The 23,990-nt window shown below is 38.9% G+C and overlaps 3 protein-coding genes across 3 annotated transcripts in view; 2 read left to right on the forward strand and 1 right to left on the reverse strand.

The window, feature by feature from the left end:
* Positions 1–23,990, reverse strand: part of LOC117983160 (solute carrier family 22 member 3-like) — a 295,991-nt gene that overhangs the window by 21,690 nt on the left and 250,311 nt on the right. The window lies entirely within an intron of this gene.
* LOC117983031 (organic cation transporter protein-like) lies at positions 417–11,156 on the forward strand. The gene is made up of 7 exons (XM_034969483.2): positions 417–987; positions 2,521–2,623; positions 2,937–3,037; positions 6,935–7,086; positions 8,505–9,113; positions 9,844–10,025; positions 10,793–11,156. Exons 1-7 carry the CDS (start codon positions 812–814, stop codon positions 10,988–10,990), a joined length of 1,521 nt encoding a protein of 506 aa, XP_034825374.1. The 5' UTR covers positions 417–811; the 3' UTR covers positions 10,991–11,156.
* Positions 17,544–23,176, forward strand: LOC117983161 (solute carrier family 22 member 1-like). Its single transcript, XM_034969640.2, has 7 exons — positions 17,544–17,872; positions 19,200–19,299; positions 19,971–20,071; positions 20,318–20,469; positions 20,903–21,511; positions 22,269–22,450; positions 22,975–23,176. The coding sequence occupies exons 1-7, from the start codon at positions 17,697–17,699 to the stop codon at positions 23,167–23,169; spliced, it is 1,515 nt and encodes a 504-aa protein (XP_034825531.1). The 5' UTR covers positions 17,544–17,696; the 3' UTR covers positions 23,170–23,176.

Consider the following 23,990-nt stretch of genomic DNA (forward strand, 5'->3'; position numbering starts at 1 on the left):
CAGTATGTTCGTATATATTATCTATCTACGCACAGCTCAAACTACTGGACGGATCGGGCTGAAAATTGGCATGCAGATATAGCTATATGACGTAGGCATCCGCTAAGAAAGGATTTTTGAAATTTCAACCCCTAAGGGGGTGAAATAGGGGGTTGAAATTTGTGTAATCCACGTGGATGAAGTCGCGAGCATAAGCTAGTAAAATATAATTTTATATGTTAACATACCGTTTATATTAAAGCAATATAGAGCAATGAATAATATTAATATACTCCCAATTTTTTTTTAATTTAAATAAATTACACACCTAACTGAACAACATTATGTGGCTCTACAATCGACTAGTTTTTATATGAGTCCGTTTCATGCTTGAGCCGTCTCATTGTGGCTTGGTTACCTTCAACCAATATTGGAGCCGAATTCCTTTGTCGCTTTGAACATTCAAAGTGCATTATATATCTGGCTAAGACGTACCAATCAGTCAACGGAGACGAAAGAAATATTGATTAAAATAAAATTTAAATAAACGCTATTTCATAATTTGACATAATAAATAGTGTTAATTGGTAGTTTAGTACCTACACAATGTTTACTGTGTTAGTATAAATAAAAAGAAACAATATAATATTATTAATTATTTATTATTATTATATTATATAAATTATTAAATATTTGCCGTTAAAAATATTTAAATGGTGTGCTGTATAAATTATTGTAAATTACCTAAGTGATACCTAAATTAATTAATAATGTCAAAAATTTAACTAAGTGTTATTAGTGAACAGTTTTAAATTTATGATTCGTTATCAATATGAGTGCTGTAAAAGTTGTAAGTGATAAGAAAGTGGATTTGGACGAGGTATTGGATAAGTACGGTATTTTCAAGAGATACCATGTGGAAATGATCATTTTGGCGTTTCTTGCATTCGCTTCCAATGCATTATACTGTACTAATTACATATTTGCCGCAGAAGAAGTCTCTTACAGGTATTTTTATATGACACTAGCTTATAATCGCGAGTCGCGACTTCGTCCGCGTGGACTACACAAATTTCAAACCCCCTTTTCCCCCCTTCAAAAATCCTTTCTTAGCGGATGTTCAAACCCCTATTTCACCCTATTAGGGGTTGAGTTTACAAAAATATTTTCTTAGCGGATGCCTACGTCATAATAGCTGTCTGCATGCCAAATTTCAGCCAGAGCCGTCCAGTAGTTTGAGCTGTGCGTAGATAGATCAGTCAGTCACGCATTTTTTTTTATTTGTGTGGATTAACATACATAATTAACCGGTTTTAAACCATCAAAACTTTTTTTACGCGTATGATAATAAGGTGACCTTTCGAACGATTAAACATCTTTTAGTAACACGATAATATAAATAACCTCTGAAAATCCTTTTTGAATGCCAATTATTTAAAAAGATAGAGGCCTATAAGTCCCGCAAATTGCTATTGCGCTGGAACCATGTCTCATTAACATCGAAATGACGTCATTTTGACGTCATTTGACGTAGGTATATTTAAGTGAAAATTTACCTACCATCAGCTCAAAACTTCAGTCTAGTGCTGACGTCACTAAAATGGCGACCAGGCGCATTAGCAATTTGCAGGACTTATACCTATTCATGTATTTTTTAATCATATTGTTTCTGTTTTCCGATAGGTACGATACAATCAGTAAAATAAAAAGTAAAATTAAAGATTAATTGTCAGTCGAGTAGAAGACTAAATAGCTTAGTAATCAAAACTGCCAGCGCCTTTCAGATTTGCCCGCTTTCCATTATTAGACTGCATCATCACTTACCATCAAGTGCGTTGCAGTCAAGGTTCAACTTATACCTAAATGAAAAGTAGGTGTAAATAAAATCGTTAGAGATTACGAAAACTAGCAGATTTTTCTTGAAATCTTGAAATCTTTACCCCAACATTCCTTGGGTGGAATGTCTTTTACCGATAGACGTCCACTGCTGGCCATAGGTCTCTTGTAGGGACTTCCACACGCCACGGTTTTGCGCCCCCTGAATCCAGCGGCTCCCAGCGAATCGTCTGATGTCGTCCGTCCACCTAGTGGGGAGTCTTCCAACGCTGCGTCTTCTGATGCGAGGTCACCATTTCAGCACCTTAGGACCCCAACATCTATCGGTTTTATGAACTACTAGCTGATGCCCGTGACTTCGTCCGCGTGGAATTAGGTTTTTAAAAAATCCCGCGAGAACTCTTTCATTTTTTGGGATAAAAAGTAGCATATGTCACTCTCCAGGTCTTTATCTATACCTACCCATGCAAAAAATCACGTCAATACGTTGCACTGTTGCGACGTGATTAAAGGACAAATCAACAAACCGACAAACCAATAAACCAACAAACAAACACACTTTCGCATTATAATAAGGGTAGGTAAGGTACTGATGTGACCTGCGCATTGCCACTTCGGCTTTGCAGCCCGCAATACCTACTGTGACTACTACTACTAAAATGATTTGATTTGATTTGATATATTTTTCGTCTTCTGTTATTTCAGATGCAAAGACGACATGGAGGCCGTGTCATACTGCAGCGCGTCCAACTCCACGCATTACTGTTCCGAATGGATGTATGACGAGCCCAATAGTTTTGTTGCCTATGTGAGGAACTATTGATGTTTCATTGTCTATTGTAACGCCCATGCCAGGGTCATATAATTCATTGATCAATATGAGTCAGTTTGTTTAAAAGTGCCCTAGTCTAGAACAAATTCCAATAAAAGGTCCAGACCAAGTTTTGGCCATCTTAAATGCTGGATGACTTTTATTCAGTCCTAAATCTACCTTCAAGGCAAAAGTGAATAGACATCTTCTAAAGAAGCGCGCTCCAACTTTAGACATCATCATTGCTTTCCTTAGTTAGGGCTGTCGTCAAGCGCAAGCCTATCCTGCATTAAAAAAACCTTTTTTGCAGTTTGAGTTGGCGTGCCACGAATGGAAGAGAACCCTGGTCGGAACGGTGCACAGTTTTGGATACATGTGCGGCTTGTTGCTCGTGGGACCCATGTCGGACCGGTAAGACCCTAGCTATATAGTACGCGACAGGTCAAGACTCAAGATGGCAATCGGGATGGAGAAGCCCCGCGCAAGCAAACAGCCCCCGCGTTAGCCCCGTGCGGGTGATCCCATCCGGATCGCCTTCTCGACATTTTACGAGTTATTATTTACTAGCTTATGCTCGCGACTTCGTTCGCGTGGACTACAGAAATTTCAATCCCCTATTTCACCCCCTTAGGGGTTGAATTTACAAAAATCCTTTCTTAGCGGATGCCTACGTCATAATAGCTATCTGCATGCCACATTTCAGCCCGATACGTCCAGTAGTTTGAGCTGCGCGTTGATAGATCAGTCAGTCAGTCAGTCAGTCAGTCAGTCACCTTTTCTATTTATATATTTAGATTTATTTAGTTTTAAACAGATGCAAGATTGCTTGTCTGTGAATAAAATTCGCAAAAGATATCCCTACCCATAATTATTATAAATGCGAAAGTATGTTTGTTTGTTGGTTTGTTCTTCAATCACGTCGTAACGGAGCAACAAATTGACGTGATTTTTTGCATGGGTATAGTTGAAGTCCTGGAGAATGACGTAGACTTTTTATCCCGGAAAATTAAAAAATTCCTACGGGATTTTTAAAAAAGCTTTTTTAAGGTCGTCAGTCCAGCGGCTTGGAGGTCGTCCCACACTGCGCTTGCCGATATGCGTCAGACGCGGTGGCCTGCCTACTGCCACTCCCGCTGGCTAATTCGTTGAGCTATGTCAGTCACTTTGGTTCTCCGACGGATTTCCTCGTTACGGAGTTTGTGCCTCAGAGAGACACCCTACCTCGCCCGCTCCATAGCACGCTGAGCGACTTTGAACTAAATAATAAAGGAACTAAATTAATGAATATAACTACTTAATACTTACAAATATAACACTTGTATCTTAATCCGAAAACTATTATCACAAGAAATACATTTAAACATAACCTTCACAATAAAAAATAAATAACCTCAATTACAACGATTAAGAAGTGCCAACAATATAATATGTAATCTTACGCCCACCAAGGACTAATAATTATTATGGTAAACGAAATATTACTTTTGAAAGTGCTCAATCTAAATCTATATATATAAAAGGAAAAGGTGACTAACTGACTGACTGACTGAATGACTGACTGACTGATCTATCAACGCACAGCTCAATCTACTGGACGGATCGGGCTGAAATTTGGCATGCAGATAGCTATTATGACGTAGGCATCCGCTAAGAAAGGATTTTTGAAAATTCAACTCCTAAGAGGGTGAAATAGGGTTTTGAAATTTTGTAGTCCACGCGGACGAAGTCGCGAGCATAAGCTAGTATACCTATAAAAGGAAAAGGTGACTGACTGACTGACTGATCTATCAACGCACAGCTCAAACTACTGGACGGATCAGACTGTTTGGCATGCCGATAACTACTGTATTATGACCCAATTGAAATATGAAACAATTAGTCATCCTTTATCGTGATTTCACAGGCAAATTGTTCACGCAAAGTTTCAATTGTTGCACATACAATCATTTGCTACATTAATTTAACTAGGAATAAAATTATGATCATCATCAATAGCGCTGGCTGAGGTTTTCACGAAAAGTGAATTTTCGCACTTATTGTAAAGTGCAGCAGTGCATCGATTTAGTTGTCAAAATACAGAGTGTAACCAGAACGCTTGCAAAAACTTAGCGTTATTGTTATACTACATAAATACAATCCAATACAATAACCATTTGCCTCATTTTGTAGTTTTAGTGATTTAGTATTTTTCAAATCATCATCAATCATTGACTCCGAGTGGCCTACTTACGCATCGTTCGTTGACCTCTAGCGTCAGTCAAATGTTTTATTTGCAATATATCGTAAACTTATACCTACAGGCTACATAATTCTGCACAGTGCCAGTTGAGCCTCAATAGCTCAACCGGTATAGGAGTGGACTGAAAACCGAAAGGTCGACAGTTCAAACCCCGCCCGTTGCACTATTGTCGTACCTGCTCCTAGCACAAGCCTGACGCTTAATTGGAGAGGAAAGGGGAATATTTGACATTTAACATGGCTAATATTCTTTATTAAAAAAAAGAAAAAAAAAATTATAGGATTTCTTTATATATTTTTTCGCGTTTTTTTTTGTGGAAGGTATCATATCAGTAATCATCAGTACCACAGATCAGTACTATCACCTGTCTTCGTTTTTGCCAGCGTTCTAGTTACACCCTTTAGTATAAATATTAGGCAGTGGGCAGGCCATGTCTGTCGCAGACCCGCTGGCTGCTGGGGCAGACGCGTTCTGGATTGGAGACTGAGTACTTACCAGCAAGCGCAGTGTGAGACAACCTCCAACACGCTATACTGGCGACCTTAAGAAGGCAGCGGGAAGTGGGTGGATGAGAAAAGCGGAGGACCGTGTGTGGTGGCGTGCTCTTGGGAAGGTTTATGTCCAGCAGTGGACGCAAACAGGCTGGTTGATTGATTGAAATAATTATAAAATACTAGCTTCTGCTCCTGCTTCGCACGCGTGGGGGAGGGGGGGATTTTCTCATAGTCGTTTCTTAGCTGACACCTAACCTCAACAAAAAACCTACTTTACAAATTTCAAGTTAATAATATCAATAATCAAAACTGTCCCATACAAACTTTCATCCCCTATTTTACTACCCTTATGGGCCAATTTTCCAAAAATCCTGAAACACGTATTTCTTCATTTGTGACCGAAAACCCAAATACCAATTTCCATGCAAATAACTTGAAAAATGACGGACTTTCATACAAACTTCCATTCCCCATTTAACCCACTTAGTGGTGGAATTTCGAAAAATCCTTTCTTAGTGGATACCTACTCTTTAAAAATAATAGACCCTCCAAATTTCATGTCTTTAGGACCAGCGGTTTAGGCTGTGCGTTGATATATACTTCAGTCAGTCAGTCAGTCAGTCAGGACTTTGGATTTTATATATATTATAGAAGATGCCCAGTATGGATTATTCTAAAGAAAAATGTTAGACCATTAATATAAAACGTGATCTGTTCATAATATCAATCTTTATCTCCTACATTTTATTGATCCTTTATGTTCAAAACGTGTCTAACGTTGACTAAACAACGTTTGCAATATAAAGTAGGTACATACCCATGTTTTTTCTTCAGTTCAGATATCTAAAATCTCAATAGTTCAACCGGTAAAGGAGTGGACTGATGAAAACTAAAAGGTCGACGGTTCAAACCCCGCCCGTTGCACTAATGTCGTACCTACTCCTAGCACAAGCCTGACGCTTAGTTGAGAGGAAAGGGGAATATTAGTCATTTAACATGGCTTCTTTGTCTGTCTTTTTTAAAAAAAGTTCATGATAATCAGTGCCTATATACCTACTACAACTATAATGCTATTTAGTAGGAGGGTAGACCTGCTAATGGGCTTATTACACCATCCTAAATTAGGACGTCCTAGGTAGGATGTAGAAAAGTGTATTCGCATTTAGCAAATTAGGATCCTAGAAAGTATGCTAACTAGGAAATTCAAAGAAAAATAGGCATTTTCTTTGAATTCACGTCACCCATAGTCTTATCTATCTCGTGGGAACTCTTTGATTATCCGGGATAAAATTTGCCTATGTCCTTCCCCGGGATGCAAGCTATGTCTGTACCAAATTTCGTGAAAATCGGTTAAACGAATGGGCCTGGGATCTGGCCTGGCCTGGGGCTGGGATGATGAAAAGCTAACAGACAGACATACAGACAGAGACACTTTCGCATTTATAATATTAGCAATTTATAATTTATAATAACCGAGAGTTCCCTCACTCTAATTCACTCTGCTTTGATTGAATAAGGTTCCCCAACCTGCCTTAAGGGTTCCCTTCAATAATTTATTCGACTTTTTTTTTGTAGGCTGGGAAGAAAGACTGCGGTAGTCATAACAGGAGTGTTGGGAGCCGTCTTCGGAACACTGAGGAGTTTCTCCACGTGGTACTGGTTCTACATAGCAATGGAATTCTTGGAGGCTGCAATAGGAGATATTTGCTCGCCGATGTATGTATTGAGTGAGTGAACTAGTTATTTGTAAAATCTATCGAATTTCCACGGACACGTACGAAGTAACTTTTTTTTTTTTTTGTTTTTTTTTTGTTTTTTTTTTTGTTTTTTTTTTTTGTTTATACAGCAGGGGAAAATCCTCATGGACACCCGTAGGTAGAGCCGGACTCTTACCGGCTAAAAACCCCTGCTGTCTTCTTGTTGACAGTGTACCCGCCTTTCAGCCTACAACACAGCAACATTCTTGTCTTTTACACTTTTTCTCTTCTTTTCTCTTCTTCTTCCTTTTCCTTCATTATTTTTTCAGCAAAGTCTGTTATAGCTGTCCAGTTTTTCTCATTTTCTAGTATTTTTTCTATTAGATTTTCTACTGTTAAGTCTCCCATTACTGACAATCTCTCTTCTCTCTTTTTCCCAGTTTGCGCATGCAAATATTGTGTGCATCGCATCATCAACTTCGCTGCAGTAACTACGAAGTAACTTGCCTCCTCGTTTCTTATTCGAACCGCCAGGAAACGCTCTACCGGCATCAGATTTCCTCTCCTATTTATAACTAGAGGATGCCCGCGACTTCGTCCGCGTGGATTCACATTTTTCAAAATCCCGCGGGAACTCTTTGATTTTCCGGGATAAAAAGTAGCCTATGTCCTTCCCCGGGATGTAAGCTAACTCTGTACTAAATTTTATCAAAATCGGTTAAACTGTTGGGCCGTGAAAAGCTAGCAGACAGACAGACAGACAGACACACTTTCGCATATATAATATTAGTATGGATGGGTACCTTCAAGTCAAGACTGAATAGGCTTCTTCTAAGGCAAGCGCGCTCCATCTTAGGCTGGCGCAGTGGTAAGCGCTGTGGTCTTATTAGTTAGAGGTTCCGGGTTCAATTCCCGGTGGGGGTTTGGAATTTTGTAATTTCTAAATCTCCGGTCTGGTCTGGTGGGAGGTTTCGGCCGTGGCTAGTCACCACCCTACCGGCAAAGCCGTGCCGCCAAGCGATTTAGCTTTCCGGTACGATGCCGCGTAGAAACCAAAGGGGGGTTAATTCAAACTGCCATACCCGCAGGTTAGCCCGCTTCCATCTTAGACTGCATCATCACTTACCACCAGGTGAGATAGCAGTCAAGGGCTAACTTGTATCTGAATAAATAAATAAAAAGGCTGCATCATCACTTGCCAGCAGGTCTAAGGCTGAGATCTATAGAGCGCACTTTGACTTTGCTCAGACTTAAGTCACTGTTAAAACGAGACAGGGTTATACCGCTGGCACAAATCTGTCTCTTTTTAACTGAAACTTAAGTCTGAGCAAAAGCAAAGTGCGCTCTATAGGTTCCAACCTTATTGCAGCCAAGCACTAGTTAATTTTTATTTTAAAAAAACGCCATCATGCTTTGTGATTTTTTACAAATTTTCTCCTTTATTGCAGCTTTAGAAATAGTATCCGCAAGAAAGAAGTTGGTATACTTCATGATAAGCAGTTTCGGCTTTACCTTCGGAGGAGTTGCAGCAGCGTTTGTAGCTTTTTTGACACCTGATTGGAGATGGTTCCTCAGAGCCATTTACACACCAGCATTCTTATTCTTCTTTTACAAGTATCTGCTAGATGAGAGTCCAAGGTGGTTGCTGACTAAAGGAAGGAAAGATGAAGCTGTAAAAATACTTCAGAATGCAGCAAAGAAGAACAAGATAACTATTGACAAGAACTCTTTAGACAACTTGACATGTGAAGTGAGAGAAAATGTAAAGTTTTCAGCATTATTGAAAGATACTTTCAAGTCGAAGACGCTGAGAAAACGATTCTTTGTGTGCTTGATATGGTGGACGACGTCTACCTTCGTGAACTATGGGCTGATGATCAATTCGGTTTCCTTGCAAGGGAACAAGTATGTGAACTTTGCGTTGACGACGCTGGTGGACCTCCCAGCTACCGTGGCGACTACTTACATATTGATTCACTTTAAGAGGAAACTACCTTTGATGCTCTCGTTTTTCGCTGGCGCTATTTTATGCATGTCACAACCCTTCCTACCAACAAGTAAGTTCTTTTCATTAGTATAAGACGTACTAATTTCTCTAAGTAATATTATGTACCTTTGTTTGTGTATTCACTTATTTTATAGTAGGTGTTATACTCGATAGAGAAGAGATAACTTTTAAAAAACCGGCCAAGTGCGAGTCAGGCTCGCGCAATGAGGGTACTACAGTCGTATTTTTTCGACATTTTGCACGATAATTCAAAAACTATGATGCATAAAAAATAAATAAAAATCTGTTTTAGAATGTACAGGTGAAGACCTTTCATATGATACCCCACTTGATATAGTCACTCACTTTGAAAGTTGAAAATACTAATTATTAGTTCATGACCACAATTTAATTTTTTTTGTGTGATCTAACCCTAAATTCACGGTTTTCAGATTTTCCCCAAATGTCAGCTATAAGATCTACCTAACTGCCAAATTTCGTGATTCTAGGTCAACGGGAAGTACCCTGTAGGTTTCTTGACAGACAGACGGACAGACAGACAGACAGACAGACAACAAAGTGATCCTATAAGGGTTCCGTTTTTCCTTTTGAGGTACGGAACCCTAAAAACTGACTTACTTTAAACTTACACATTCTTCTCGGAAGAAATGGTACTCCGATCCCGTGGTAGATTCATTTTACGATTCAAAAGCACGTGTGAAAAATTATTTGAATTTATTAAAAATTTTATTTCATAGTCGAGAACCAAAACTAGTTTTCTTATTTTTTCCTGATTTCAGATTTGCCATGGCTCTCTTTGACGGTGTATATGGCGGGGAAGCTGATGAGCTCGTTCTATTTCGCCATCACGTACCTGTACACCTTGGAGCTGTTCCCGACGTACACCAGGAACTCGATGCACGCGCTGTGCTCCTCACTCGGCCGCGTCGGATCCATCGTCGCACCACAGACACCTTTACTGGTAATATTGACTTTATTATAGTTTTGCTCAGTTGATGAAAAAGCAAATAATTATTATTATAAGTCATCATCATCATCATCATCAACCGATAGACGTTCACTGCTAGTGCTGGACATAGGTCTCTTGTAGGGACTTCCACACGCCCCGGGTTTGCGCCGCCTGAATCCAGCGGCTCCCTGCGACTCGTCTGATGTCGTCCATCTACCTAGTGGGGGTCTTCTTCAAAGCTGAAGTGGCAATGGGCAGGGTACATAGTTTGAAAAACCGTTATAAGTTGGAGTCACAAGGTTCCGGAACGGCGATCTCACACCAGAACCTGAATTATATATGTACCTGTGTATATCTTTATCTATATATTATTATTAAGGCATTTCTGTGCCTATTAATATACATATTACTTATATTATAATTATTATCTTTATGTTCCCTAACAACTTACGTACACCTTAAACCCAGTTTCACTAGCCCTTAAATCCTCTTCAACCTAGTTGCCTGGTAGAGATCGCTTCACAGCGATGAGGCCGCTGATTGTATGTTCTTCTTTTACATGTTTCTTTTTGTGTCTTTTCTTTTTGGTGTACAATAAAGAATATTAAACTAAACTAAAACCGGAAAGTGTATTATTTTAAATTTCTGAACCTCCCACTAGGTGGACAGATGACATCAAACGCAATACCGTGGCGTGTGGAAATCCCTACAAGAGACCTATGTCCAGCATTGGATGTCTATCGGTTGGCATAGTGATGATTATTATTAATGACTTTCAGACGGTGTACTGGCCGGGTCTGCCCTCGTTCGTGTTTGGTCTGGCCGCGCTGGTGGCGGGTCTGTCCACGTTCCTCGTGCCCGACATAGCCGACGACGCGTTGCCCGACACCGTGCTTCAGGCCGAGGCGCTGGGGAAACCCAAGATACCTTCCAAGGCAGTCGGGACTTACAATGAGGGATTTGATAGTCAAATGTGAAAAAATGCTATAGACTAAGAAAATATTTTATTTACATAGGTAGTTTTTTTTAAGAATATTAGCCACTAGCTTATGCCCACAACTTAGTCCGCGTGGACTACTCAGATTTCAAACCCCCATTTTATGAATTTTCAAAAATAATAGCAAGCTGCATGCCAAATTTCAGCCCGATCCGTCCAGTAGTTTGAGTTGCGCGTTGATAGATCAGTCAGTCAGTCACCTTTTTGTTTTATATTATACTAGCTTATGCTCGCGACTTCGTCCGCGTGGACTACACAAAATTCAAACCCCTATTTTACCTCCTTAGGGGTTGAATTTTCAAAAATCCTTTCTTAGCGGATGTCTACGTCATAATAGCTATTTATTTAGCATGCCTTTCAGCCCGATCCGTCCAGTGGTTTGAGCTGTGCGTTGATAAATCAGTCAGTCACCTTTTCGTTTTATATAGTATTTAGATTTTAGCGTTTAAACTACCGTGAGTGATTTCCATTATAAATACGATCTGTCCCGGCTTACTCACGTGTGTAGTCGACGTTAGCCCGCGGCGTTGTGCGGCGGCGGATGGGTTCGAAACTAGTCGGGCTAACGTCGACTACACACGTGAGTAAGCCGAGACAGATCGTATTTATTTAGATTTTAATTAATATTCCCCTTCTCCCTCCAACTAAGCATCAAGCTTTTGCTAGGAGTAGGCTACGACAATAGTGCAACGGGCGGGGTTTAAACCACCAACCCTTTGGTTTTCAGTCCACTACTTGAGGCGTCTTATAGTTATAAGTTTTGATTGTGATAGGAGACGGATGTTGCTTAATTTGAGGCTACATTTTGGAAGATGAAAAAAAAAATTTGTTCCTTAATAAAGTTTAAGTGGCTACAAAATTATTATCCTTCCTTCCTAGACTTCCGTCCACTAAAAGAATGACCTAAGAAGGTACGATACGCTGAGTTTTCGCAACAGATTCAGGCTGATTGCATATGAAATAGTAGGTACCTATTTGCCATTCTAAAACTTAAGTAATAATTAAATCGAGAGCGTATTTTTCAAATCAGTATACACTTTTTGTTAAAATTACCTACCTAGTTACCTAGATTATTTTTCGTAGATGATTTTAGCGAATGCGTTGAACAGTATATTACAATAAACTTTATTGTTATTATTTATAGATAAATATAAAACAAGTTATGAATCAGTTGTGTTTTTCATTTATTTCTCATGAATTTATTTGAAATGAAAGCAACTCACAACGATCTCACTAGATGGCACCACAAGACATAATTCCAATCACTATGAAGCCTGAATCACGCTAACGAAAATTTAATACCAGAATACTATATAATTATTATACAAGTTCCAAGATGCAATGGTCGGAGCAAGTGGGTCCCAATCATGACACCCGCTCACAGGGAAATCTTGCTATTGTTACGGTCGAGCCTACAACACATCGCTCGACAGCAATTTTTCCAGGAATAGGAAGTACAGTACAGGTACGCGGCCGAAAGTAATGAACGTCGACCTTTAGAAGCAGATTTGTAGAGCGTAGTCTCTGTCGTTAAGACCGACAAAATTTCACATAGGTATGAGTGCCAGAGAGAACGCGCTACAAAGCCATTTCTGTACCTAATATTTCCTGCCGGCTATAGTGAATGTACAAACCGATAGACGTTGGGGTCCCAAGGTGCTGGAATGGCGACCTCGCGTCGGAAGACGCAGCGTTGGAAGACCACCCACTAGGTGGACGGACGACATCAGACGAGTCGCAGGGAGCCGCTGGATGGCGGCCGCGCAAGACCGTTGCGTGTGGAAGTCACTACAAGAAACCTATGTCCAGCAGTGGACGTTTATTGGTTGATGATGATGATGATGATGATGACAGTGATGTAAGTCCTTACCATAGAGATAGGTCCTTACACTATAATGCCCGAACACAAGTCGATATGTTGTTTGCCACAGTTGGCACATCTTCCCCACTCGCTGCGGATGTGTAATTGCGACATGGTTGCGCGCCAAACTCCATTCTTACCTCACGACACGGATACGACTAAAGGCTGTTTTACGCCAGAGCAACACAGTGGCAGGGAGGCAAGCTACTGGACTGCAAGTTATATTAATTGAAAATGTAGCAAGAGTCGTCGGCTATTTCGACAGCACGTTGTGTTAGAATATAAGTCTCTAGTGTTATTATAGTCTGTGAAGATGTCACATTTGACATCCTAGGTTTTTCTGTGTTCATTTGTCTACGCTTTTTGGTTATAAAATGGTAATAATATAAAGCCGTAATTTGAGAATAACGACAAGTGAGATAAAAGTAAGATGTGGTTTAATTTACTTAACGGTATCTTACATCATATTTTTTCAAAAAATGGAATGTGAGACGCGTGGGGGACTAACAGCTTAAAGTAAAGCCAAAATAACCGCGGACACAATGTAAACAAACAAACGAGAGGTCGTTCGTCTAATGAAGAGGTAAAACACTTTTGTCTTCTATATATAAAAAATAAATATAATCAATCGGCTCCTTGAACGCGAGCGCGTTCCGAAAATCCCTTACGTATAGTATAGTTATGCTTTTATTTACATCGTTTCCATGTCGCAAGGTCTGAACAAGATTTAGCTATCGTAAGCTATTTTCAATTTGGCCCCGTTTGCACCTGCGGGTCTGCTTGCAATATTAATCTGCGCCGCATCGCATCCACCGCACGGGGATTTGGGTTTAAATCCTTCCAAATTGTTACTACTACTACTAAAATAGGTTTTATACGAAAATTGAATAAGTAAAACGAGCATCACTACCCATATTATAAATTCAAAAGCGTGTTTGTTTGTTGCTTTGTCATTTAATTACGCCGCAACTGAGCAAAGACTTGAAGAGTGACATAATAGGCTCCTTTTATTATCATACTAGCTGACCCGCCCCGGCTTCGCTTGGATGGAATTTAGAAAATTGAGGTGAGGGTTGAATTTACAAAAATCCTGAAAATACACATTTGTTCATTTATTACCGAAAACCCAAATACCAATTTTCATTCAAATAACTTGAAAAATGACCAACTTTCATACAAACTTTCATCCCCTATTTAACCCCCTTAGTAGAAGAATTTCCAAAAATCGTGAAAGACTTATTTTTTTATTTTAACCGAAAGTTTAAATAAGAATTTCCATCGATGTAACTTCAAAAATGACGGACTTTCATACAAACTTCCATCCCCCATTTAACCCAATCAGGGGTGGAATTTCAAAAAAATTCTTTATTAGTAGATACCAACTCTTTACAAAGAACACACCCTCAAAATTTCATGTCTCTACGACCAGCGGTTTAGGCTATGCGTTGATATATAAGTCAGTCAGTCAGGACTTTGAATTTTATATATACCTTAATAGATAACCTTAATCAACGTGGATGAAGTCGCAGGCATCAACTAGTTTATTATAACTCAAGCTGTAGGTGATTTAAAATACTGCAGTATCTAAAAATATTGTGTGCACTTCAATTAGGTACTTTATACATTTACCGCTGCGACAGTAATTTACATTTTATTACCTTTCGTTGCATAAAAACAATTATCCTTATCGTTTAAATAAAGATTAAAGTTGTAAAGCTAAAGACTAGTTAGGTTCAATAAACACAAAAAAATACTATCTGCAGAATTTCAGATGATTAGTTAAGTTGCTAACAAAAATCTAAATACCAAATACTATATTTCCCGCAAATTGCTAATACGCGTGGCCGCCATTTTAGTGACGTAAGCACTAGACTGAAGTTTCGAGCTGATGGTATATTTTTATTTAGGCTGATGTCAAAATGACGTCATTTAGATGTTTATGTGACATGGTTCCAGCGCAATAGCAATTTGCGGGACTTATACCAAACAAAAATACCAAATAAAAAATACAATAATAATAGTCAAAAGAGACTGACACAGGTTAAACCAGCTGTACAATGAACCAAAAGCCTAATTTGCTATAATCCGCGGAAACAGGTTGAACCTGTATGGTGCAACATGCAGCATGCGAAATGCACCGCCCGCCCTCCCACTGCTAAACATGCAGGAAGAAGCAGCCACCAGGCAAGCAATACGCACCATCACCACGCAGCACCACACAAATCCCAAACACACTCGACGCACGTTTCGCCCCGAGACCCGCACCTCCGCAAAGTAGGTACCTACCTAACGCCTGCTTCTATACAACATTTAAACCAGCTGCTTGAGGGAGCAGTGGGCAGCTTAAGATTTTCGTAGAAAAAATGGCCGTTAGATATGAACACTTAGGTAAGTATAATCACGAAGAATGCAGCTACCACCATAAATTTAGATGATGGGATGGGATGGGATGGGATGCCCTCCAGCACATTGAAAACGGTAAAATAATAAGGAGGCGTCCATAAATTACGTGAGATGTTTAAGGGGGTGAGGGGGTCGAGTCAAATACTCAGCTAAGCAAGTCTCAGAAATGATAAACAAAATGACCAGGGGAAAATCACCTGGACACGACAGCCTCAGCATCGAACATCTGAAATACGCGGGCTTTCACTTACCAAGGGTGTTGTCGATGTTTTACTCGCTCTGTATTAGTCACACATATATCCCTTTGAGCATGATGAGAACTATAATAGTGGTCCCCATTGTTAAAAACAAGACGGGTGACATTTCTGACCGGTCTAATTATAGACCCATATCGCTTGCTACCATAGTTGCCAAGGTATTGGATAGTCTGATTGACAGAAAGCTCAGCGAGACGCTTCAATTTCATGACGCGCAGTTTGGATTTCGGCCTGGACTTTCTACGGAAACCGCGATATTAAGCCTGAAGCAGACTGTCCAATACTATACCAGTCGGAAAACGCCGGTGTACGCCTGTTTCCTTGATCTTTCCAAAGCTTTTGATTTAGTGTCATACGATGTGCTTTGGGAAAAGATGAAGCAAGCAGGCGTACAACCGGAGTTGCTTAGTATTATGCGATTTTGGTACGCAAACCAGTTAAACAGTGTTCGGTGGGGAAGGGAGCTCTCTGATCCGTACAGGTTGGAGTGCGGGGTGAGGCAGGGGGGGTTGACCTCGCCTAAGCTCTTCAACCTGTACGTGAACGAGCTGATCGTGGAACTCAGCAAAAAGCCAATCGGCTGCTGGATAGACAACGTCTGCGTAAATAATCTAAGCTATGCTGACGACATGGTGTTGTTGGGTCCCACGGCCGGCTCGATTAGAGAGCTGCTTCAATCCTGTGAGGAGTACGCTGCTAGACATGGGTTAGTATATAACGTGGCCAAAAGTGAATACCTGATCTTTAAGGCCCCCCGTAAGCAAGTGCAATACGAGCCTAGTATCGCGCTCAATGGTACTTTATTGAAACGTGTCACCAAGTTCAAATATCTAGGTCACTATGTTACGGAGGACCTTAAGGATCAGGCGGACATAGAACGAGAACGAAGAGCCTTAGCTGTAAGGTGTAATATGTTGGCCCGCAGGTTCGCCCGATGTAGTAAGGAAGCAAAAATTACGCTATTTAAAGCTTACTGTCAAACCTTCTACACGGGGGGCCTGTGGACTAACTACACTCAAAAGGCACTCGACACGCTGAGGGTGCAATACAACAATGGTTTCAGGATACTGTTGGGCTTGCCGCGGTTTTGTTCGGCGTCAGGCATGTTTGCAGAAGCACGAACGGATGATTTCTATGCCATAATAAGGAAAAGGACGTCATCCATCCTGGCAAGGCTGCGTTCGAGCTCCAACAGTATCCTGAATATGATGGCGGGAAAGCTGGATACGCCAATTCTCCAGCATTTCATTCAAGTTCTCGTCCGGTAAATACGCAGAGTATTGACCGGACGAGGGCTTGAAAGTGATCCCAAAGTCTAATTGTTTGCGCCCTATTATGATAGCTGTTGTAAAAATAAAATAATAATAAAATGTTTATACTAACATAGTTTTTTAAGCATTATATGTGTACTAACAAAATATGGGTCTTTGTTGCCTTATTAAATAAAGAATTAAATTAAATTAAATTAAATTAAATATCACGCAATTTTTGTTCAGATTGAAACAAAAAAAATATACTATTTTGGTCCATTTAATCCAGATTGTATTTATTTATTACACATACACATACACATAACTCCGAAAAGTTAGAGGTGCGTGCCCGGGATCAAACCCCCGACCTCCGATTAGAAGGCGGACGTCCTAACCACTAGGCTATCACATCTTCACATATAGGTAGGTATATCTTGATAAAAATGTAATGTAAATATGAAGAGCTAACAGATCAATAATACATTAATTCTAAATCTTATCTGTTTTATTGAAAACATGTTCCATTTTTATTGTATTTATTTAGTTCGAGTCTTCTTATGATTCAATCTAAACGTGCGAGATGAGTGCAATTCAACTTATAATCTGAGTTTCCAAGCTATCCTTTTAACCGGTTTATCTTGCAGATTAGATATTAACATACTGTTTAGGTTTGACTCAAGTGCAAACGTAAAGATACAAATATTTACTTGAGCTTTCTCCTCAAATTACCAAAAAATATTTTAAGACTGAACAACAAAATATTGTTTGAGTTGTTTCATTTCACAACTTGAGTTCATCAAACGTAGACAAAAACCGGATGAGTACTGCCAATTTCCTATTCAAGAGTTCCTATTGGAATAATTACTTATAAATATTATAAAAATTGAATGAATAAATGAAGAAATTCTTATTGAAATGGATGCTATGAATGTTGTAAGTGTGAAGAAAGTGGATTTGGACAGTGTTTTGGATCAGTTTAGCATTTTCAAACGATACCACATCAAATTGATAATTTTGATTTTTATATCATTGGTTTTTAATGGGATGTACTCTATGAACTATGTGTTTGTTGCAGAAGAAGTGTCTTACAGGTGCGTAACGTAAATCTTTTATATTATTTGTTTTTTTATTTAGGTAGGTATGTCATTTTTTCAAACTATCTGTGTCTGATTGGGGAGGGATAGGCTGCGGTCTTTCTCTATTTGTTTTATTTGTCTTTCTCTATGTGTTCTAGTTTATTAAATCTTTGGACTGCATTTCTTTCTCTTTATGCTTTTCTGACCGATTTTATTAATGCTTTTCAACATTGTAATGTTCATTAATGTATCCATCATCTAATTAATTAATGTTTTAAAATAAAATGCAGTAAGTATTATAAATAATATCTATCCCGGCTGTACTCACGTGTCTAGTCGACGTTAGCTCGACTAGTTTCGAACCCATCCGGGGTCCTTTTTCAAGGGAGTCAGTTCGCGCACGCGCCGCGGCTGTGACTCTAATTAATTAAGTATTATATTATGTTTTTTTAAGAAATGGTTAGTTTTAACTAAGATCAATGATGAGCTATGTATGTAGATGAGTCATCATCCAAACAAAAAAACGTGTTCTATGAACATTGACGTATTATAGTAGGTATGAAGCTGTCAAAATTAGTATGGAACTGGCCATCAATTTACCAGCAAAAGCGAGTTTGGTGTACAAACATTTTTGTTTGGAATAATCTGTCTAGAGCGTAGGTACTCGTAGTACAAGAAAATAACGGATAAAATATATTATTATTACCAAACCTAAAACCAAATGACTTACCTATGCCCGGTTTCTGAGCTCGTCAGTTATGTTCTCATTAGCTGTTAATTCAATAAAGTTATGTATAAGATAAACGTCGTTTAACTGTCCATGCGTTTCTGAACACAACAAAAACTATGAAACCGATAACCAGTTAATTATTGTGTCACTAGATGGATCTGTTACAGGAAACGAGTTTAAAATGCATATTATTACTTTATTTCGCCATCAACACTAGTTTTATTAATAATAGTATTTTTTCTATGCTAAATAAGTGGCTAAACACTGTTTTTGCAAAATAACGAACAACTTACTAATAAATTACTTTTAAATCTAAAAATACGCAAACCATGAACTACCTACAGACAGATGAAACGTCAAATAACTTATGGAATAGATAAACGGCGCACATTGGCCAGTTAAGTTTTATCTTGCATTGCGTTGTTCAGAAACGCACTGTCTCGAGTTATAGGGCTAATAGCGCTATTGAATAGATAAACCGTCGATAAAAGTACTCAGAAACCGGGCATTAGTTTGTCTAATCCGTGCTACAGATGATAATTTCACAACAAACAAAATATAATTCTGAAGTAAAAGATAGTGAGAAAATGATGACATTATGAATTTTTCCAGATGCAAAGTCGATGTTGAAGGTGATCTCTGTAGCCCAGCTAATTCTACACGCAAATGTTCAGAGTGGGATTATGATGATCCTGATAGTTTTGTTGCGTACGTAAGTAGATTCTCTTTTATATTCTATAACTGAATCTGACATGACGTATGTACTTACTAGCTTATGCTCACAACTTCGACTGCGTGGATTACACAAATCTCAAAACCCTATTCTACCCCCTTAGGGGTTGAATTTGCAAAAATCCTTTCTTAGCGGATGTCTACGTAATAATTGCTATCTGCATGCCATATTTCAGCCCGATCCGTCCAGTAGTTTGAGCTGTGCGTTGGTAGATCAGTCAATCAGTCACCTTTTCGTTTATATTTTCAGATTTGGTTATTGATTGCACTACGTAATTGCGTTTTTGAAAGCTTATTAAAGAACTTGTATTATGTATGGCTTTAGTGTAGTAACAGTTAAGAATCGCAATTTTATTGAAATAAATTAAAATAAAATTTCGAGAATTTTAGCGTTTAAACTACCGTGAGTGATTTCCATTTTAAATACTATCTGTCTCGGCTTACTCACGTGTGTAGTCGACGTTAGCCCGACTAGTTTCGAACCCATCCAGGGTGCAAAACCGCGGCGCGTGCACGGACGGACTCCCTTGAAAAAGGACCCCGGATGGGTTCGAAACTAGTCGGGCTAACGTCGACTACACACGTGAGTAAGCCGGGACAGATAGTATTTAAAATTTCGAGAATATTAGTTTTTAGCTATAATAATTACAGTTTCAACTAGCTTGCCAAGAATGGAAGAAGACACTTATTGGGACGGTGCACAATATTGGAAGTATGTGTGGATTGCTGCTTATTGGACCCTTGTCCGATTGGTGAGAAATATTTTTTTCTGATGGCTCTGAGGACTAACCTGAAAACCTTGATAAAAGTCCCGCAAATTGCTATTACGCTGGAAGCATGTCTCATTAACATCGAAATGACGTCATTTTGACGTCAGCCGAAATAAAAACATGTGCTGACGTCACTAAAATGGCGGCCACGCGCATTAGCAATTTGCGGGACTTATACCAGTTTTTTTACTTTATTTATAACTTGTTCTGATTTTAATTTTTCTTAAGGTTTGGAAGAAAACCTATTGCAGTGCTAACAGGTGTTTTAGGAGCAGTCTTTGGTACCTTCAGAAGTTTTTCTCCAGGGTACTGGTTCTACATAGCGATGGAATTTCTCGAAGGTGCAATAGGAGATAATTCTTCGCCATTATTCATATTGAGTGAGTGTTAAGTTTTACTAGCTTGAACGAGTTTTCAAGAAAGGAGAACGACAGATCCTGACCCACCAGTGTACACACAATATAAATTAATGATAATCATCCTAGTATTAAATAACCACTTAAAAATTAAAAATTATGATTTTAAACTTGTGGATTTTTTATTAGTTTCACAATTACTTATAGGTAAATTGCATAATAACCTAGAATTATTATGTGACTTAATCTTAGATTTAATGAAAAACCGCAAGTTTTAGAGGTGGTAAATCCTATATTTAATAAAATTATCAGTGATGAAACGGCAACAAAATGCTGCATAAAACATACGTGTAAACGACTTTCATATAATAAAATGGGTTACGGTTCTATAGAAATTCTGTCATTATCTTTGAAACAACGTCCATTTTATTAAACAATGTTTTTATTTTTGTTTCAGCATTAGAAGCAACATCAACAAGAAATAAGCTGTTAGTCTTTATGTTTAGCTGTATAGGTTTTGTCATTGGTGGAGTTGGTTTAGGGTTTTTGGCTTGGCTAACTCCTGACTGGAGATGGTTTTTACGAGCTCTTTATATACCCGGATTCATATTTCTTACATATCAGTGTTTCTTGAATGAAAGTCCAAGATGGCTCTTGACAAAAGGACGTAAAGAAAAAGCTATAACTATTCTCGATAATGCAGCAAAGAGCGATAAATTTAAAATTGATAAAAGTACTCTAGAAAACTTATCATATGAAGATGAAGGAAAGGTACCCCTTGCAGAATTGTTGAAAGAAACGTTGAAATCAAGAAAGTTAAGGAAAAGATTCTTCGTGTGTTGTATTTGGTGGACAACCTCCACTTTTGTGAACTACGGGTTAATGATTAACTCGGTTTCCTTACAAGGAAACAAATATGTGAACTATATGTTGGTTGCGTTGGTTGATTTACCAGGAACTTTAATTGTCACTTATATATTAATGCATTTTAAGAGAAAAGTACCATTGATGTTCTCATTTTTCGCTGGTGCCATTTTATGTATATCACAACCGTTTTTGCCTACAAGTGAGTATTTATTTGCATAATTAAATTAAAAATTTAAAAACCCCCGACACAAAAAACTCTGAAACGTTAAAAATAATATGTATTGGCCCTTTATAAGTTTAACTAGCTTATGCTCGCGACTTCATCCGCGTGGACTACACAAATTTCAAACCCCTATTTCACCCCCTTAGGAATGGAATTTTCAAAAATCCTTTCTTAGCGGATGCCTACGTCATAATAGCTATCTGCATGCGAAATTACAGCCCGATCCATCCAATAGTTTGAGCTGTCCGTTGATAGATCAGTCAGTCAGTCAGTCAGTCACCTTTTCCTTTTATAATATACTAGCGACTTCGTACGCGTGGATTTAGGTTTTTAAAAATCCTGTGTGAACTCTTCAATTTTCCGGGATGAAAAGTAGCCTATGTCCTTCCCCGGGATGCAAATTATCTCTGTACCAAATTTCGTCAAAATCGGTTGAATGGTTGAGCCGTGAAAAGCTAGCAGACAGGCAGACAGACAGACATACAGACAGACAGATAGACAGACAGACACACTTTCGCATTTATAATATTAGTATGGATTAGATATAGATATAAATAGTAAAATTATATCCAAGCGCTTGTGCCGTCCGGGGGGGACCGCTTATTTCTACAACAGATAACAAAGTACTTTATCATTTTTAGGGTTCCGTAACTCAAAAGGAAAAACGGAAACCTTGTAGGATCACTTTGTTGTCTGTCTGTCTGTTTTTTGTACATAAATTTTTATTTTTTAGATCTGCCATGGCTATCAGTGCTGTTTTACCTGGCGGGGAAACTTATGTGCTGGTTCTATTTCTACATCACCTACATTTACACTGCAGAGCTGTTCCCGACATACACCAGGAGCTCGATGCAGGCGTTGTGCTCGTCCATAGGTCGCGTGGGATCCGTGGTGGCGCCACAGACACCACTTCTGGTATGTATTTTTACACTAGATACGACTACACTACGCGACTACGTCCGCGTGGATTTAGGTTTTTCAAAATCCTGTGGGAACTCTTTGATTTTCCGGAATAAAAAGTAGCCTATGTCACTCTCCAAGTTATAACTATACACATGCAAAAAAACCACATCGGTCCGTTGCGACGTGATAAAAGGACAAACCAACCGACCAACAAACAAACACACTTTCGCATTTATAATAAGGGATTGTATCTTATGTTTTCGACTTAGAGATTGCAGTCAAGAGCTAACTTGTATCTGAATTAAACAAAAACCTTCGTCTGCGTGGACTACAAATATTTCTAACCCCTATTTTACCCCCTTAGGGGTTGAATTTTCAAAAATCATTTCTTAGCGGATGCCTTTCTGCATGAATACCTAATGTTTTTTTAGCGTATGGCTGCAATCAGACTGGTGGCAAATGATGATGCAGCCTAAGATGGAGCGCGCTTGCCTAGTAATACGGATATTGTAATTAATTATGAACGAATATTTCAGATGGTGTACTGGTCTGGTCTGCCTTCGTTCGTGTTCGGTCTGGCCGCGCTCGTGGGGGGTCTGTCCACGTTCTTCGTGCCCGACATACTATCTGACGACGTGCTGCCCGACACCGTGCACCAGGCCGAGGCGTTGGGGAAACCGAAGATACCCTCCCACGCAGTCGGGACCTGTAATGAGGGATTTGATACTTAAACTGCAAAAAAATTTATTTGTTTAAGTTAAGTTAATGAAATTACGTACCTATTGATTGTGATAAGCTTCGTACTGTATTTTGATGTTTTTAGTACTTAGGTATTGTTCATATAACATAAACAATATTGTGTAATGGTATCCCCAACACTTAAGTTATTAACACTGGCAGCGGCCATTTCCTTTTTCAATCACGTTTTGTGAGCAAGAAGGCATCTGTCAAAACTTCTCTGTAACCTAATTATTAAAATAGCTAATTTCAAATAGTTTTTGTGTTTATTTTGCAACAGGTAGGTATATTATTGTGTAGAAATACAATTTTCTAGTTTATTGCAATTAGTCGACATAACTTCTAACTTAACGTCGCACTTGGTCATCGTGGTAGACTATGGCCAAAACCCTTCTCACTCTGAGAGGAGACCCGTACTCTGTAGTGAGCCGGCGATGGGTTGATCATGATGATGATGAGGCGCCATAAAGAAAAGTTTATCCACACTTCAAAATTAACCACAGATATAAGAAGATACAGATATCCCTATCAGGTGAAAGAGGTCACGGTACGGTATTATACGGTATATATTTCAAGTATGATATAGACAGTTGATACAAAAAGGCTGGCATGAAGCTGCTTTAATATGAAGTTGGCCTAGGACTGGGTAGAGATGCACATTAGGGAATGCCTTTCTCAACAGTGGACGTTTATCGTATCAGCTGATAGTTAGCATCTAAACCGACTAGACATACCTATTACGTATTATCTCGACTAAACCAAGACTTACGCGATATCTACGTATACTATCTCGATAAATTATACAAACTTATTA

Source organism: Maniola hyperantus, chromosome 6 (assembly GCF_902806685.2).
Source record: "Maniola hyperantus chromosome 6, iAphHyp1.2, whole genome shotgun sequence".
NCBI lineage: Eukaryota > Metazoa > Arthropoda > Insecta > Lepidoptera > Nymphalidae > Maniola > Maniola hyperantus.

What these genes read in the sequence shown, in the direction of transcription:
- LOC117983031 (XM_034969483.2), top strand. Translation starts at nt 812, where the DNA reads ATGAGTGCTGTAAAAGTTGTAAGTGATAAGAAAGTGGATTTGGACGAG. An exon ending in GTGGGACCCATGTCGGACCG is followed by an intron (nt 3,038 to 6,934) that starts GTAAGACCCTAG and finishes TTTTTTTTGTAG; the next exon opens with GCTGGGAAGAAAGACTGCGG. An exon ending in ACAACCCTTCCTACCAACAA is followed by an intron (nt 9,114 to 9,843) that starts GTAAGTTCTTTT and finishes TCCTGATTTCAG; the next exon opens with ATTTGCCATGGCTCTCTTTG.
- LOC117983161 (XM_034969640.2), top strand. Translation starts at nt 17,697, where the DNA reads ATGGATGCTATGAATGTTGTAAGTGTGAAGAAAGTGGATTTGGACAGT. An exon ending in CTGATAGTTTTGTTGCGTAC is followed by an intron (nt 19,300 to 19,970) that starts GTAAGTAGATTC and finishes TAATAATTACAG; the next exon opens with TTTCAACTAGCTTGCCAAGA. An exon ending in ATTGGACCCTTGTCCGATTG is followed by an intron (nt 20,072 to 20,317) that starts GTGAGAAATATT and finishes ATTTTTCTTAAG; the next exon opens with GTTTGGAAGAAAACCTATTG.